Source organism: Lissotriton helveticus, chromosome 1_1, assembly GCF_964261635.1.
Source record: "Lissotriton helveticus chromosome 1_1, aLisHel1.1, whole genome shotgun sequence".
In the NCBI taxonomy this organism is placed as follows: domain Eukaryota; kingdom Metazoa; phylum Chordata; class Amphibia; order Caudata; family Salamandridae; genus Lissotriton; species Lissotriton helveticus.
This window is the reverse complement of record NC_136057.1, coordinates 1,653,869,031-1,653,884,784: the sequence shown is the minus strand read 5'-3', so window position 1 is coordinate 1,653,884,784 and position 15,754 is coordinate 1,653,869,031. Positions and strand designations below refer to the sequence as shown.

General features: G+C 43.2%; 1 protein-coding gene across 1 annotated transcript in view; it reads right to left on the bottom strand.

The window, feature by feature from the left end:
- Positions 1 to 652: 652 nt before the first annotated feature.
- Positions 653 to 15,754, bottom strand: part of DAZAP2 (DAZ associated protein 2) — a 37,810-nt gene continuing 22,708 nt past the window's right edge. Inside the window, exons 3-4 of the mRNA XM_078688856.1 lie at positions 12,207 to 12,449; positions 653 to 3,388 (exon numbers count right to left, since the gene is read on the bottom strand). Coding sequence (XP_078544982.1) covers positions 3,260 to 3,388; positions 12,207 to 12,449 — 372 coding nt within the window. The 3' untranslated portion in view covers positions 653 to 3,259. The remainder of the gene's footprint in view (positions 3,389 to 12,206; positions 12,450 to 15,754) is intronic.

The window sequence follows — 15,754 nt, the reverse complement described above, 5'->3', positions numbered from 1 at the left end:
AGAACTTTTTCAAATGTCGCCAAATCCTCATGACCACATGCCCAGTTCTTACAGCCACTCCATGCACGCTTCAGAATCATTTAAATGCATTTTTTTGTTGGGGGAGGCAACGAATACTGACAACTGGAGCATAACAGGTAGCTTTGTGTCTCTACCCAACCATCAAATAGATGCGAGAGGGGGCCTAAACAGATATGACACTGCATCACTGTAGAGATGCAGTCCCAAGGGAGTCTCAATTTCTCTTATTGGGTCCCAAATAGCACATATGCTTCCAACACAAACTACAGGAGGAAAAATTAAATCTGAACATCGCATCTAGTGGCAGTATCCAACTGTGGACAACGCTCTAGAACCATTATAGAAAGAGCTTCCTATCCCCACCACAAATTACATAGTGCACAGCATGTGAATCTATAACTGGATTACACTGAAAGTCTTAAATACACACAGAGTAGATATTTGCCTGTGCTTGATTCTCCCAGACACCAAAGCTGTGAGGGTCCTTTATTTTAATTTTAAAAAATACAGATTTGAATAAAGAGGGCAATGAGGCTGGAGGGAAAGGGTAACTGAAGTAAACAGTTTTACAAAGATGCTGTGTTAAGCAGAGGTCATTTTTGTGGGAGTTCTAACGCAATCCGTCACTTCATTCAAATCTTCAAAATAGACTTTATTCTACATGTTCGGTCAAAAACAAACAAAACAAAAAAAAACACAAATGCACCACAGTGGAAAGACAAAGAATGCTGAAATTCCACGAGTCATTGGTACAGTACAACACATTTACAGTACAAACATGGATCAAATTAAACAAAAATAAAAAGTAAACAATTTATAATTATGTAGATAAAAAGCTATTCAGAGGATCCCTGAAGTTACCTGCAGACGAGGGCCAAGTTTAGAGCTCATCATTATGAGCAAGATGCTCAATTCTGGTTAGTTTAGTGCTTCCTTCAAACCCCGAGTACGAAACATTACCCAAGTCACACCCTGAACAGACAGTATCAGGCAACAGCAATGAGAAGAATGCACATCATGCCATATATTCACTTTCCCCGCACAGGGCATACTCAAATCAATCTTCTCACAAGGTACAACACAGCAAGACTATTAAACAAATCATGTGCTCTTTCAAACTGCTAAGTGCATTGAGTGTACAGAAGTCCAGCTGCTTTCTTATAACATGCCATGCCCTAGGAAAAAATGTATATTTGTACAATTTCACCTCTAGACCCCCAAAAAGGTAACAAACCTAAACCACTCCCTGGCACCAGCAAAATAAAGAAATAAATTATTCTTTTGCTTCCATCCCAGGCACAAAGCTATCACTAATGCAGTGGAGTGTCAAAAATGCTAGAACTCCTTTGTTAGTCATTTCACTGTTGATGGCAACGCTTGGTCAGTGGCACCCACCACCAAGAACATTCGGAGAATATATTCAATGTGCTTTAGCTAAAATTAAACCCTAGGGTAACAACACATAATAAAGGTGCTAGATCATACACACACATAAACAATGCCACCAGAAGTCATAGCGCCTTTCAGCTTAACTTAACCCCTTCCATGCTGATGGCAACCCCCGTCCGTCATGCAACACGGTGGGCGTGTGCTGATGACGGCTGGGGGCCGTCATGATCCCGCCCACTCTTTAGAAGAGGCGCACAGGCGCAGAATCGCGGCCGCGCCCAAGGGGTTAATCCCAACACACGACATGCAACTGAACATTAAACACATCCATATAAACAACATGTCTGGCCACACACTGCCAAGAGACAATAATTCAAGTCTCACAATAAACAATCTGTCCACCTGGCAGTGGCTTTTGTTTCTTGGCCCCTATAAAGCTTTTTCCAAGTATGCGCACAAGGCATGGGGGGAAAAAGGTATTAAGTGTTAACCCCTTCGACGCTGATGACGAGCTGGGCTCGTCATGAGGTAGCCTCCTGCTACGCTGATGACGAGCCCAGCTCGTCACGTAACATGCGAATGAGTAAATCTCAGCGTACGGGCGGAATTCCGCCCGCACGCATGCGGTTAAAGTTGTAACAACCAAAAGTGCACAAAATCATGAAAGAGATCTTCAACAAACACAAGGAATGTTAGACTTCCATAGAGACGGCATACAAAAGATAGCCTGTGTGAGGAAAAGACCTATGTGAACCAATAAGTACCGGCCCTGCCAGTAGAATAATCACCAGCACAGACCAAGTAAGGGCCTGTTAAAGAGGCGAAGCTGCTTTACAATCCAAGATTCCTGGCCTTTCATTCTTTCCACCACAGAAAAGCTTTATGACAATGACAGTCTTAGAAAGAAGGATGCAGTCAAACTAATGCTTCTCCCACAGGTTATCACTCAACTGCATTTCAGCCACTATTGTAAAAGACTTAAAAAGTGATCCTAAACGCAAGTACTGTTTTGTCAAAAAAAAAAAAGTGAAGTTCAGAATTATATTGCTGATATAATCAAACAGACAAAATGCCCAAAACATCAATTAAAATATTTATGGGAAAGGAGAGCTATGATCGGCCTCCAAATAAAACACATGGGAAGAGTCACAATTTTCAGTAAAAGTATGCAGAATTAACATTTAACATATCCGGTCTAATAGGAATTCCCTCGCATTGTGTAAAAGGCAAAGCATTTTGTAATTAAGGTCCTAGGACAACCCAAGTCTCTCAAAGAGACCGTACATAAAAACACAGGAGTGAACCAGCCCCTAAAGAAAACCTTCAGGAAGCTCTTGACGTGAAGAGATGAATCAAAAAGGTTAAACATTCACTTGTGACCTAGCACCGTGGAGGTTAAGGTGCTCAAATGGGTGGCAAGGGTAGTGGGGGCAAAATTTTATGTTACCATTTAAAAAACAAAAACTTTACTATTCCACCCAAAAAAAGAGAGACACCCACTTTCAAGGAAATAGACTAGTAGGTCAAGCAGAATAGCTTTTGGTTCTGCATAGTCACACTTGCTCCTGCATTTTTTTTAAACATTAAACAATACATGCCAAAACCCAATGCCACTGGTTACAAAGGTGGCAGGACTGCCAAGCTGCTTTACTTAAAACCCTTCTAAAAAGGGGCACACCTACCGGTACATAGTTTAAAGATTGTGTATCGGGCAGCCATCGTAATTCAGGCACCAGGAAGACACACCATGTGTCTAAATAAACAGATTTAGGTTAATATGACTAAAGCAGTACATTTGTGAGAAGTGCTGACAGGATGTGATGTTTGCTCCTTGCAGGGGTGGTAGTCTTCACCAAATGGAGTAGCCACCATCTGAGCCGCCCACGAAGTAGTTACCCTTCCGCTGTGTCACCACCACATTGGCACCCTGCATAGCTGCCAGCTGGGCTGCATTGGGAGGGACTCCTGGAGGCGGTGGCTGTGTAAACAAAGCAAAAAGACAAATCAATTCAAGCAAAGCCCAAAAAAAAATGTTTTATAGCGATATATACACACACACACACGTTTTACTCATGCCAAGCTAATTTTAAAGGATCAAGTATCCTAAACACGCATATCTCAAGCAACTACCAAAATTTGAGAATGTGATAATCGTCATAGTCACTCTGTCCACAGTTGCCCCGTTCCACATTGCTATTCTGCATGAGAATCCATTAGTGTTAGCTAATTGCATTTTCCTGCCCAGATGCTGGCATTTCACAAATATCCTCGAAGTAAAATCTGTAGTGAAAGTACAATATTCTCCACTCTCACAAATACACACCAGCAAAAAAAGATTGCTGCAACACAATTTGCAGCAGGTGAATGACATATTTTACTTTTCCTAAACACAAACGTGCCTGTGCTCAACTTAATCCCGTAGATAACAATAGCAAAGCTAAAAACAAGAACTCAGACCCTGGTGCTTTTTGGCTTCTCTACTTAGGCAGGATTATAACAGCCAAAATTACCAGCAACATACAGCTGGCTATGCGTCTAGCCAACATGTCAAGGGAAAATATTGTAACCATACACATAGTTTGAAGACGTACAGCCACAAGTTTCAGTGCACACACCATGCCAGCTCGACAATTAAATGTTTTCTTTAAAATAAGAGTTCCGTTGTTACTTACAATAGACACACTCTCTCAAAGGGTAGTGGTGCATTGGTCCACTGATGTTCCTCCGAACAAGAAAATACTGCACCAGAGAGAATGGGTTTTATTAAACCAGTTTAACCAGCCAGCAGTTGTGCACAGTGGAGTAATAACTACCCAGCTAGGGTAGCAGTGCCAGTGATCGGCAGATTTATTGATTTTTTAAATGGCTTAAGTCAGTGGTTAGTTAACCTTTCGACTTCTGTGGGGCCCTCTACAGATATTCAATATTGGGACCAGAGTCATTATTTCTACTGGGGATCCGCAGCCTAAGTAATTTCGAGGATTTTAACCACAAAAACAACCCACAAAACTGCAAAAGCAAATATTCATGAAACAAAGGCAAATAATGCAATATTTTAGTCATTTCGCAAACAAAATGTTAACGGGAAAGCAGGAGCTTATCTAAATTCAATTAAGGACATCGATCATCCATACTATATCCTGTTTGATGCACTTGCACTGCTACCACATATCAATCTGATACCAACTTAATTTTTAGTGTCCAATTTATAGCACTTTAAGAATGTCCCATTGTATATTTTCATTCTTTATTTAAATACACGTTATCACTCATTACAATTTTATTTTCTAAGCAGCCACAAATTCCCTCTATAGATATCTCTGACACTCTGGTCCCTGGACCCCAGGTTAAGTACAACTGGTTGAAGTAATAACCAGTTAAAATGCAATGCATAACTGAGCGCATTCTTCAAAACATTTGGAAAATCTTAAGAGCAGCAACCAGTTACAAAATTCTGTAAACTTAACAGATGTGTTCCCAAAACAGAACTGTCTCCCTGTACAGAAGTCATCGCAACCAATACAAAAGGTTACGCAAATTACCATGGATTGTACTTTAAAATGGGATTCCCAGACTAGTCCCTAATGTTTGCTTCAACATTGTTACTTGTACTCATGTGACTAAACCAGAGCAGTACACAGCCAGCACCTACTGTTTTCTAGAACCAAAAGTACATTACGGTTTATTGTTATCAGGCCAGAAGCAGGCATGGTGTTGCAAATTCAGAAACTATGACTACAAGAGGCTTCAGTGGGGATTCCTCATGGGCCCTCTTGGGCCAGCCAAACAGTCATGCACACTTTACATGTTCCCCACCAGGCTGCATTACACAGCCAGGTGCGAAACATGCACAGGCTCCCTGTCCCCGTCTGAGGATCGAACCACAGCGCTCAGGTCAATCATAACGCAGCTTTGTCATTGGCTATGTGGAGCCTGTGTGCCCGGGTGCTTCCCTCTGCCAGCCGGGACAGAGAAAAAAGTTTTATCTGATGTGCAGCTTGGTTTCCACCCCAGTGGGCACATGCCCAAGAAAATATACCCTAGGAATGACCGCTATAGTGAAGGTTCAGAATTTAAACTATCTAGGAATAATATTGGTCGTTAAATTTAAGTTGAAATAAACTTAACACCAAGGGCAGTTAAAGTAATTTAAAATTTTGCATGAATACTTTGTTATGGACCTATAAAAGAACTAATTATGTTGTGCAAAAGAAAGTCTCTCGTTGAGCACATTGTGCAGCAGTATGGGGATTTAGCAAAAAATTGCAAACAAATTCTTAAGCATGCTACTAGCAACTGCCGGGAGTACTGGAAGCTTTATTATCAATTCAGAAACAGGCTGGGCCGATTTGTAAGATCAGAATAATATTTCATGTTTATGCTTTTCATTCTCTGGAGTGACCATTTCTCCATTCAACATTACAACAAGCATTTGCAATGCAATAGGTCTCGCAGTTGTTAGAGTTTGAGCCAGTGGCATTGTAAATGGCACTGCCTTTTATTTATGTTTTGGGTTTTAAAACGTAAATAAAAGGCATTGTCAATTACAATGCCAAAAGGTTAAACTCTCGCAAATGCGAGACATTGCAAATAACAATGCCTTTTATTTACGTTTTCGTTTTTAAAACATAAATAAAAGGCATTGTCATTTACAATGCCAATAGCTTAAACTTGCGTAAATGCGAGACCTATTGCATAGCAAATGCTTGTTTGTTGTTCTTTTTAAGTTATGTATGCTTGCAATAAAAATTAAAGATTTTAAAAAAATCACACCAGTTTCCAGGGCCAGACCGATTGAGTTTGCCAATGCTTGATTTAAAATGTAATTGGTCTTCAAATCACCTTGAATTTTAAGAACATTGTTTGAAATGTAAAAGGAGAAAATAATATTTAACTAAATAATGGAAACAAATACATAACATGAATATATCAAGCGCTAACAGAATCAACTGCCTGATCTCCTAAGGAAAAAAAATGACAGCATGTATAATTTAATATTTTTCATTTGCAAGCTGTTTCCTTCTTCTTCTTAAATTGTTTTGTGGCTTTATAAGTAAAAATCTGCATTAGACAATGATTATCAGTTTTCATTCCTTCCAAAATACACAGTCTATAATTTAGACTACAAAGAATATGGCAATTGACCTTCAAAAGCAGGTTTATGAAGATAAAATGTACCGCGCTAGTGAAATGGCTATGTCTCTATCTATAACGAGATGAAAGAAGCATTGGCGGCCAAGCCACTAGATCTTAACTCTGGGACTTCTTGGATTGTGAATGGTTTTGGCCATGCTGTGCAGCATGGCAAAAAAAAGGAATACAAAATAGCCTATGATGCAACTGAAACGTGGTTTTGTAGGCATGTGCACCACACACGCATGGTCCTGTAAATTATGCCGGCACCTTTTGTCTTATTTAGCGCTCCAAGTTGGATAGGTAAGTAAATAAAATAATAATAACGTGCAAAAGCTTTTTTAAGAGTAGGTGAGGGAGGCAGCAAGGGGAGGGGGGCTATAAAAAACTATTAAAGGGTAGGCAGTGGTCCACAAAACTACTAAAGAAACAAACAAAAAGTAAACTTTTCATTTTAAACGCAGTCCTCTTTCTTTTAAGTACATCAGACTGCAGTAAAACAAGTCTACTCTACTGCAAGTCAATAACAGACATGGTGTTCTGCTTTTCCGACCAGGCCACCATCCCTGTGATAGCCTCCAACTATAGTGCTCCGCAATTTTTGTGACAGGATATTCGGAGGGGAAAGGATGTGGCTTAACAGCTAGAACAGACGACTTTGAAGCTGGGGCCCAGGCTCAAGGCTGATGGGAGACTCAAGCATCCTGTGATTCTGGGCAAATCACTTCATCTCCCCGTCCCCGGCCTAGAAGTTAATGTGTCCGACTGTCACGCAACTGGTGCTCATGTAAAGCGCTCTGAAACCTTTGGCTCAAGTTCGCGCTATATAAAACTGTAAAAAATAAAAAATAAAGTACATCCGGCCCGTAGGCACAAGAGCACGTATTCACCTAGACATGCACTCCGTGCCTCTCTTGAGTGACTTTGTTGCTGACGTAGGAACAAGAAAAACAGAAGACGGAAAGAATCCACGGACGGAATACACGGAGGCCGCCCCGGAAGTCAGGCACGGTCGCCTGTGACGGGGGCGGGGCCACGTCCAGACCGGAAGAGGAGGCAGGCGGAGTCGATGCGTCTCGCGGCCCGGGGCTCCTGTGAGCGGTGTGGAGACCCGGGGCCGCGCTAGCAGGAGGTTGGGCGCCGCGTGCTGAGAGAGGAGTCCCCGACATTGCCCAGGTAAGTTTCAAAAGGCTGGGGGGGCTTGGTGCACTTGTGTGTGTGTGCGTGTATGCTCGTGTGTGTATGCGACGGCGGGGGAGGGGGGCCTCGGTGCACTTGTGTGTGCGCGCGTATGTGTCAGGGGGGGGTGTCTCTGTATGTATGTGCGTGCATGAGTGCTTGTGTGTGTATGCGCATGCGTGTGTGGTGCTTGCGCTTCCCAGGAGACAGCGCCTGGCCACAGCGCGCGTTCCCGTTTCAAATCGGCTCCAGGGATGCGCGCGCCCCAAACTGTCTCCTGGGGAGCACACTCCCTAACATAAGATCTCGGCGGAGACGCGCTTCCGCGCGTCTTTAGCCGAGACCTAAAAACGTGGTATTCCCGCCGGATTCACTGTTCTTATTTCCTTACTATACTCTGACCCCTCTGACCGCATCCAAACCAATGGCTCCCCTCTGAGTCCTTTGCCATATCTTGAGCCATTCTTGCCCCCTCTAGCCCTAATTTATCATAGCTATGGACCCATTAATTCGCCATCTCCAAGAACACCAAATACATCACGCCTCCATTTCAAATCTGGAGCACTTCTAGTGTCTATGTATGCCAATGACATACTACTATTTGTCTGGTATCCATCAGACAATCTGGTCCCTTGCCAAAGTGTGAGGAAAATTATTTGGTTTATCGGTCTTTCTGGCTTACGCATCAATTGGGGTGAGGTCTGAACTATTCCCACTTACCACCCCTCCCACCTGCGAATACCCTCTCAAATGTTCCACCAACACCACTAAGTATCTAGGCATCATTTTAGATAGAGACAAAGAACAAGTTATCCACTTTAACAAACTCCTTCTTTGTCTCATTACGCAGTCTCCTCTTAAAATTAGGCTGGGCGGTCAAAGACCCTGCATTGCCTGAGACACCCTTACTCTTCTGTATAAATACAATGCCTTTGGCATCCGTGACTTTTGAATTTATTTTCAGATTGCCTAGGCTCAATTTGCATACTATTGGTTTTACCCAGACAATCGTCCGCCTTACACAAAACCGAAGCATGATCTGGCCGACCCCACACATTTCAATGCACTACAACCATCCCCACAAATTAATCCATTTAAGTTTCTTACGTAGATCCTAGACTATGCCTATTGCCATCCCCACAAATTAATCCATTTAAGTTTCTTACGTAGATCCTAGACTATGCCTATTGCCCTGGTCATTGCAACATTCTGGCCTGCTGTGTTTGGTATATTAACTCAGATGACCTCGCTGGTCCTAGAACCCCCCACATTTCAAGCACTTCTGGGTAATGTCTCGCCCATTCCAAAGAACCTCCATAGATTGACTGCAATTGCATTATATGAGGATGAGGGAGATTGCACTTCACCGGCGTATCGCAAAGCGCCCAACAACTAAAGCCTGCCTCTATCTAACCTAACTGCGATCTAACAAGTGTACTCCTCATTGCAACCCCCTTCTGCCCAAACGAAAGAAATTTGCAACCTCACTGATCGTACTTTTTATATCAGCATCAATCGTCCCCCCCCCCCCCCCCCCAACCAGATTCAGCCCCTCAATCACCTGCTGCTACAGCCTCATTAAGTCACACAGTCAAGTCACCGATGCATAGGCCGGAGTATACTTCCCCTCGTGCTCTACCAATTGTTTATCCTTTTGTTATTCAATGCATGGTGAATTGCTATTCCTACATGCGTGTGGCATAACACTACTTAACGGAGTCAAGTCAGGATCATATTAAATTACTATAGTGCTGAATGTCTTGCTTATTTTTCTTGTTATTCTCTTTACTGTATTCTATTTGTGAAAAATTTCTAAATAAAGATTTCTAAAAAAAAAAAAAAAAAGTTCACCTTTATTGTTATGGGTTAAAATCTAAAAGGAACAAATGATGGACGGAATGCTGAACAATGTAAGTAAACATTCACCCCCAGTCACAAGGATCTGGGTTTAATCCATTGTTCTTTTGCTCACCACACCACTCCAGTTTTGTCCCAGCCATATGCAAATCAGTCTTGACCCTGCTCCTTATGGGAACAGTCCAGCCCGAACTGCCAAGCCAGGTCATCCCTGACCCGAAACAAGCATCCTGGGACTTGTTTCGGGGCATATCCCCACAGCCAGGCTAGCTTGAATCCTGTGGAGCAGTAAGCACAGGACCTACGTCAGGGCATACCCTACCCACTTAGGGTAACAAAATAAAAAAATAACAGATGGACTGAATGCTGAACAATGCAAACACCCCCCCCCCCCCCCCGTCACAATAACCAGGGTTCTTTCCAGTGGCACAGTGAGCATGGGGGGGGGGGTGAATGTTTACATTTGGATGAAAGCATGTATGAAGTACTACATCAATCCACTGGTCCCATTTTAGAAACTACATTTTTCCCCTTTAACCACACTTAACACAAGCACTGTTTTCACCCACTCTCCGTTTAAGTAAACAGGTCTGTAAATCTTTTCTCATCTTGTCAAATTTGTGTGCAATCAAAAACAATGTCAGACACGGCTTTGCTAGGGCACCACTTCGTGGACTTCAAAGTAATAATGGTGAAAGGGTTGTTTACCTGTCCTTCAACCCCCTCCCACTTCGCTGCTTGTTTCACTAGTAGTCATAGAAGTTAGTTTTCGTTTCAACACCCAGCACAAGATTTACTGTTTGACTCAACTGGTCAAAGGTCGTAAAGTTGGAAAATATGTGCAGTCCAGCCCTTTTGAAATATTTGAGGGAGTATAAAAGGGGTGCCGCCAGAAGACTAAGTATGCTTCCTACATCAGACATGCATGCTCTTTGAGCCTAGCAATTTAGTAAGGTTTTTGCGACTTAGTTTTGGACAATCACTGTCAGCTCTTACATGTTTTATGTAAAGGTGGGAAACTGGCGCTTATGTCGAGGTTAGTTCTGGGCTACTTGTCTTGGGGTGATCATTTTATTGGGCCCGATTTACAAAAGTAAAGTTACACAAGTCTAACTTTACAACTTTCAGTGTTCAAAAACAGCATTTACAAGTAAGCATTTACAAGTAGTAAATGACCTTTATGTATACTGAAAGTCAAAGTTAAGACATTTCGTCTAACTTCGCCTTTGTCAATCAGGCCCATTAGATTTAGAAACCTATATATTTTTTTTTTTTTAACTACTCAGCCGTTTTTATTTTGGCACGAAGATCGTGAATATTAGTTGTGGTCCACACACCCTAAAATAGCTGAATAGAAGCATATGAAGTACGAGAGTAGATGGCTTATTTTATTATCTGTCAGCATTTAGAACAACAGTGGGTCACGTGCAAAATAGGCGCTTATAACAGCATGCATAAAGGACCTACTTAAAAAAAAGTTTATAAGTTCCTTCTTCAAGCTAGCACACTTTGTAGGAAATATTTTCGGTTTTGTGTTAAGCAGAAGGTATTTTATGGGAACCGTCCTACACCTTCCACAAGCTCTGTTCAATTGCTTGAAGGAAGTTTGGAACTTGACGTGCTTTTTACAGCAAAATATAAATCATTTAAGTTTTGGAACCAATCCACAGTTTTTTTCGTAAGTCATCCTTTTGTCTGGAATTGATTAATGTACATTACATGCGATTCCTAAAATAGGGAAGTTTATGTATAAGCACTTCAGATTCTCATGTGCATAAACTTACACAACTGCAATGCACCATACACATTTAAATTTTGACTTAGACTCCAAAAGTTATCATAGAGGGGCCCTGTGCACAGGGGACAGGCCTCCGATTCTAGACCTTTCATGCAATTGAAAAATTATGTTTTTTTATTAACTGTGGCAAAAGACTCACCATCTTGGATCGGTAAAAAAAAAAATTACACTTGCATCATTCAATTGGTGCACACATGCATGCTGATGTATGTGCTTGCATACATCAACATGCCTGCATGCAGTAACTGAATGACATTGGCGTTCATATCGTTATAAAGCGTTAGCACAACGCACGTCATGTCATGTCTTTTTTTTATTATTAGTCGGCGATGGTGCACAGCATCAGTTAAAGGCATTGGCAATAGGTCCTAAAGGTAAGACCTCTTAGCTATATTTTTATACTGGAATGTATTTCTTCTGCACTGTGTTTTTTTTATTTTAGGTCTTAACTGGAGCTGTTTTATGTAAAAATATTTTTATGGCTATTTGCTAAATAAAAGCTTTTGCTATGGAAGAGAAGAAATATGTATAATGAAATATATTGACTCGAGTCTCACATATATGGTTAAAACTAATCATTCAACTTATGTACCACCAACCTACCTCTTGGTAAACCACAAGGCATCTTGGATAGCCTTTGCTTACTGTGGCAATTTTAAATAAATACATTGGAATACATTACAAATACCTACAATTTACGCAACCGGCGAGTTGCTCAAATTCTAAAATGTTTAAGATAATAGGCACACTAAGTTCATTTATTAACAGAACAGATACACTCTGCAAAGTACAGGCAGCACAAGTTAACCAGAATTGATCTTATACTTACAGGGATGCTGGCTGACGCGCCCGCACCAAATCGAGCCCCAGCATCGTACCCACCATCAACGAGGACTGTGGACCCTGGTGGGTAGACTGCGCTGATTGGATAATAAGCCATGGGCATGGACTGCCCCATGGGGCCAACAGGCATTGGCTGCGCCATAGGAAGATACAACGAAGTACCAGGATAAGATGGAGACATGTGAGCGATGTTTGGCGCAGGTTGAGTCATATAGCCATGGCGAAAAAGCTGAGAATGAAACAAATATATTTGTTAAACACTAACTTGAGAACCAATCAGCCAAAATGCTGTGCTAAGAAGCCAGTGAATAATGAATTTATGTGTACATCTGTATCAATGGTTAAAAGATGTCTGGATATTATGCCCAAATCCATGAAACTGAAGTAAGACATACGTTTCATGAAAATGCCATCTAGCTAGATGAAGTTGCACAGCCTATTTTTTTTTATATTTAAGCAAAATTGGGTCTAGTCCGCAAGTTCCTCTCCTAACAGATGAAACATCATACATGCAGGACGATGGATTAAAAAAAAAGTTCAAACACTGGCAGAGGATATCTCCAAAGAAACAAACATCTCATGGTAGATTAGGTGCTTTCCACCAGTTCAATCAAATGTTTAATATACATTTCTGAATTTTGAGAAGAGGCAATTGAGATGGGTGAGGCTACATTGAATACCATGTGGCAATTGCACACAGAGGGACACCAGGATGCTTGGCTTATAAAAATGAATGTACTATGAAACTGTTGATTTTATGCCACGTTTATGGCAAAATGAAAAAGTATTTTTACATTACAGCGTGGGTAACAAAAAACAAAAAAAGTAAACACCAGCCACTAAATAGACAAGTCCATTAAATGGTTATCGGGTTAAGTTGGGCAATAGATGGGAAGACTCTGCCGGGAGTGGGCACCTGTAGGAGAGTAGGGTCTGCTATCCTATGGTCACCCCCATTTTTGCTTTTTGCTTCACTGGTTTTCGACTTAATGTGGCTGTGGGCCTGCTAATCAGACCCCCAGCCTGCTGTCCTCTCTCTAAATTCACAGACATGTACTATAGGTACATAACCAATTTGGTACTGGACACCTTGTCAGCCCCTATCCAGTGCACACTAGGTGCCAAGGGCATAGGTGCATCCAAGGCCTACCAGGAGCTGCAGCATATCTTTTGCCACCCCTGGCTGGTACTTAAATCGACACAACTGGCTGTTCCCACAGCTGGGGCAAGGTGGTGTACTCACCCCTTGCTTAGATGTAGTATACATCTATACCTATCAGTCACTCCTATGGCATGGACACATCTATACCCATCAGTCACTCCTATGGCAGGCCTTTACAGTCCTGGAGGCAGAGTGCATGGTTTTATGTGAGATGGTGCTCTAGCATGAGCTGAGCCTGTCTGCAGTGTTGGGACCAATTCCTTAATGCTGTTCCAGTGATACTGCCATACCATGTACTCTTAAGTGCATTATAATCCTTACGGTTATTGCAACTCTGGTTTGGCTTTATCAAAACATGTCGTGTTTGGTGTCATACACATTGGAATACTATCCCCTTGCCAGTCCTGGTAATGGGGATAGCATCCCACCCTTCTAGAGGGTGAAGGCATGTTACTTACTAAAAACGCAGTTAATCCTAACCAGAGCCCCAGCACCACAAAATGGATGCTGCTGCCACAGACACATGTCTGGCCTCCTGCTGCTGACCGAAACTCGGCCGAGGACGCCTGGACAAAGGGTTTCCTGCCACAGGGAGGTGTCACACCACCCCAGACAGGAGATCGTGGATTGTAGCAGGGAGGGTTGAATGAAACTAGACACTGCCTGGGGCGCTCAAGGTGTCCCTGGGCAGATTCCAGTCAAACCGGTTCTGGGGCCATCCTGCCCCAGTCCTGGCACGAAACTGGACAAAGGGAAAAGGGGTGTAACCACCCCCTTCCCAGGTCCCACCCATAGGAGGGACCTAGCAGGTAGTCCAGCCCCCAGATTTGGAACATAGGTGGGAGCAGTGCCAATGCATATCAGATTATCCTGACTCGTTTGAAACTTATGAAACGAAACTCTGGACCCTTCGACATCCCACTCCTCGTGGAAGACTGAAGAATCTCCCTTGTGGTCAAGGAGTGACCACCCTGTGCAAACAGGCACCATCCAGCACCTCGACGTTTGCTTTGTTGCAGTTCCCTCCGGAACTCGAGCGACAGGGATCGACAAGACCCAGCGTGCCTGCCTTCTAACAGCCCGATCCACAGTCCCTGCAGAGATGACCCGTGGAGGCGACCTGAAGCGTGGGAGCGGCCATCTTGGAGAAACTATGAAGCGTTGACCATGCAGCATCAGAGGCCCCCTCGAAGCTGTGCATTGGAGTCTGAGAAGCTCCAGCCCCGAGCAGCTTGTGCACCGAAGCTCACCCCTCCACACTCGACGAGTGCTGCGTGGGGCCCTTTTGCATTTTCCTGCTCGACGCGTTGGTCCGGTCGCTTGCCTGTTGGCTAGTGGCCCCAGTACCGACGAAACCTTGAATTTACACAGCTAGTCTGGTTGCTCCAGACTGGCACTCGCTCCCCCTTGCTGGTCCGAGTGTTAAGCCATCTTCGATTCCTGCGTGGGTTGCATTTGCCAAGGCTTGTTGACTCAGATTTTGAAGCCGACACCACCGACAGCGAGAGCCTTCGTGGGACAGCTCGTGATTCACTCCAGGACATCCTCAGTGCCCCAGAGCCCACGTGGCAGCGGAGGGAAGCTACACGACATCGACGTGATTGCACCCGACATTGCCTGGTTCCTTCCTGGTCACTGGCTAGTGACCCAGACTCTGTTCCCTCTGCTTTCAGGTACTCTACAACTTCGATACACCCTTGGATCGCACCGGACACTTCTCTTCTGGACGCCTGCAGCATCTTCATCTTCAGGCACCCTAGATCTTCGTGACGAAACCAGACACACCTTTGCACCTGCTTCCTGTGGGTGAGGTAACTCTTGAACGCCGGTGCTCCTGTAGTGTTTTACACCTCTAGTGTCTAAGTCTAAAGTTTTGTCCTTCTAGTCCAGTCGGAAGACTCTTAAAACTGTAACTCGATAACTTTTACGCACCATTGACTTTGCATTGGTGCATGCCTGTGCTTTCTGCACTGCACCCGAATCCCGCGGGCTACTCCCGTCCTAACTGCTGTTAGTGCATCGTAGTCCAAGCGATTCCTAAGGCCCTAGGCCTTACCCCCAGATCGATTAGTGATTGTTATACCACTTTATTGATATATGGTTTGAGTGGCCACCGGCCTCATCCAAAACGTGCAACTTGTCTATGTTATACTGTGCTTTTATTTAAACGCTTGTGCTTCATTGCTCATAAAGAGTAGTGGGGATTATTCTAAGAATAAATACATATATTTTGATAATATATAACTTGTGTGGTGTCCTTTCATTTGGTATTACAGGATTGTATATGGTAAAACAGCTCGCTTCACTCGCCCTCTGAAGTTAAGCCTTTAAGGCAGCTTAGTCCATGCTACCCCTAGGATAGCTGTCTATAA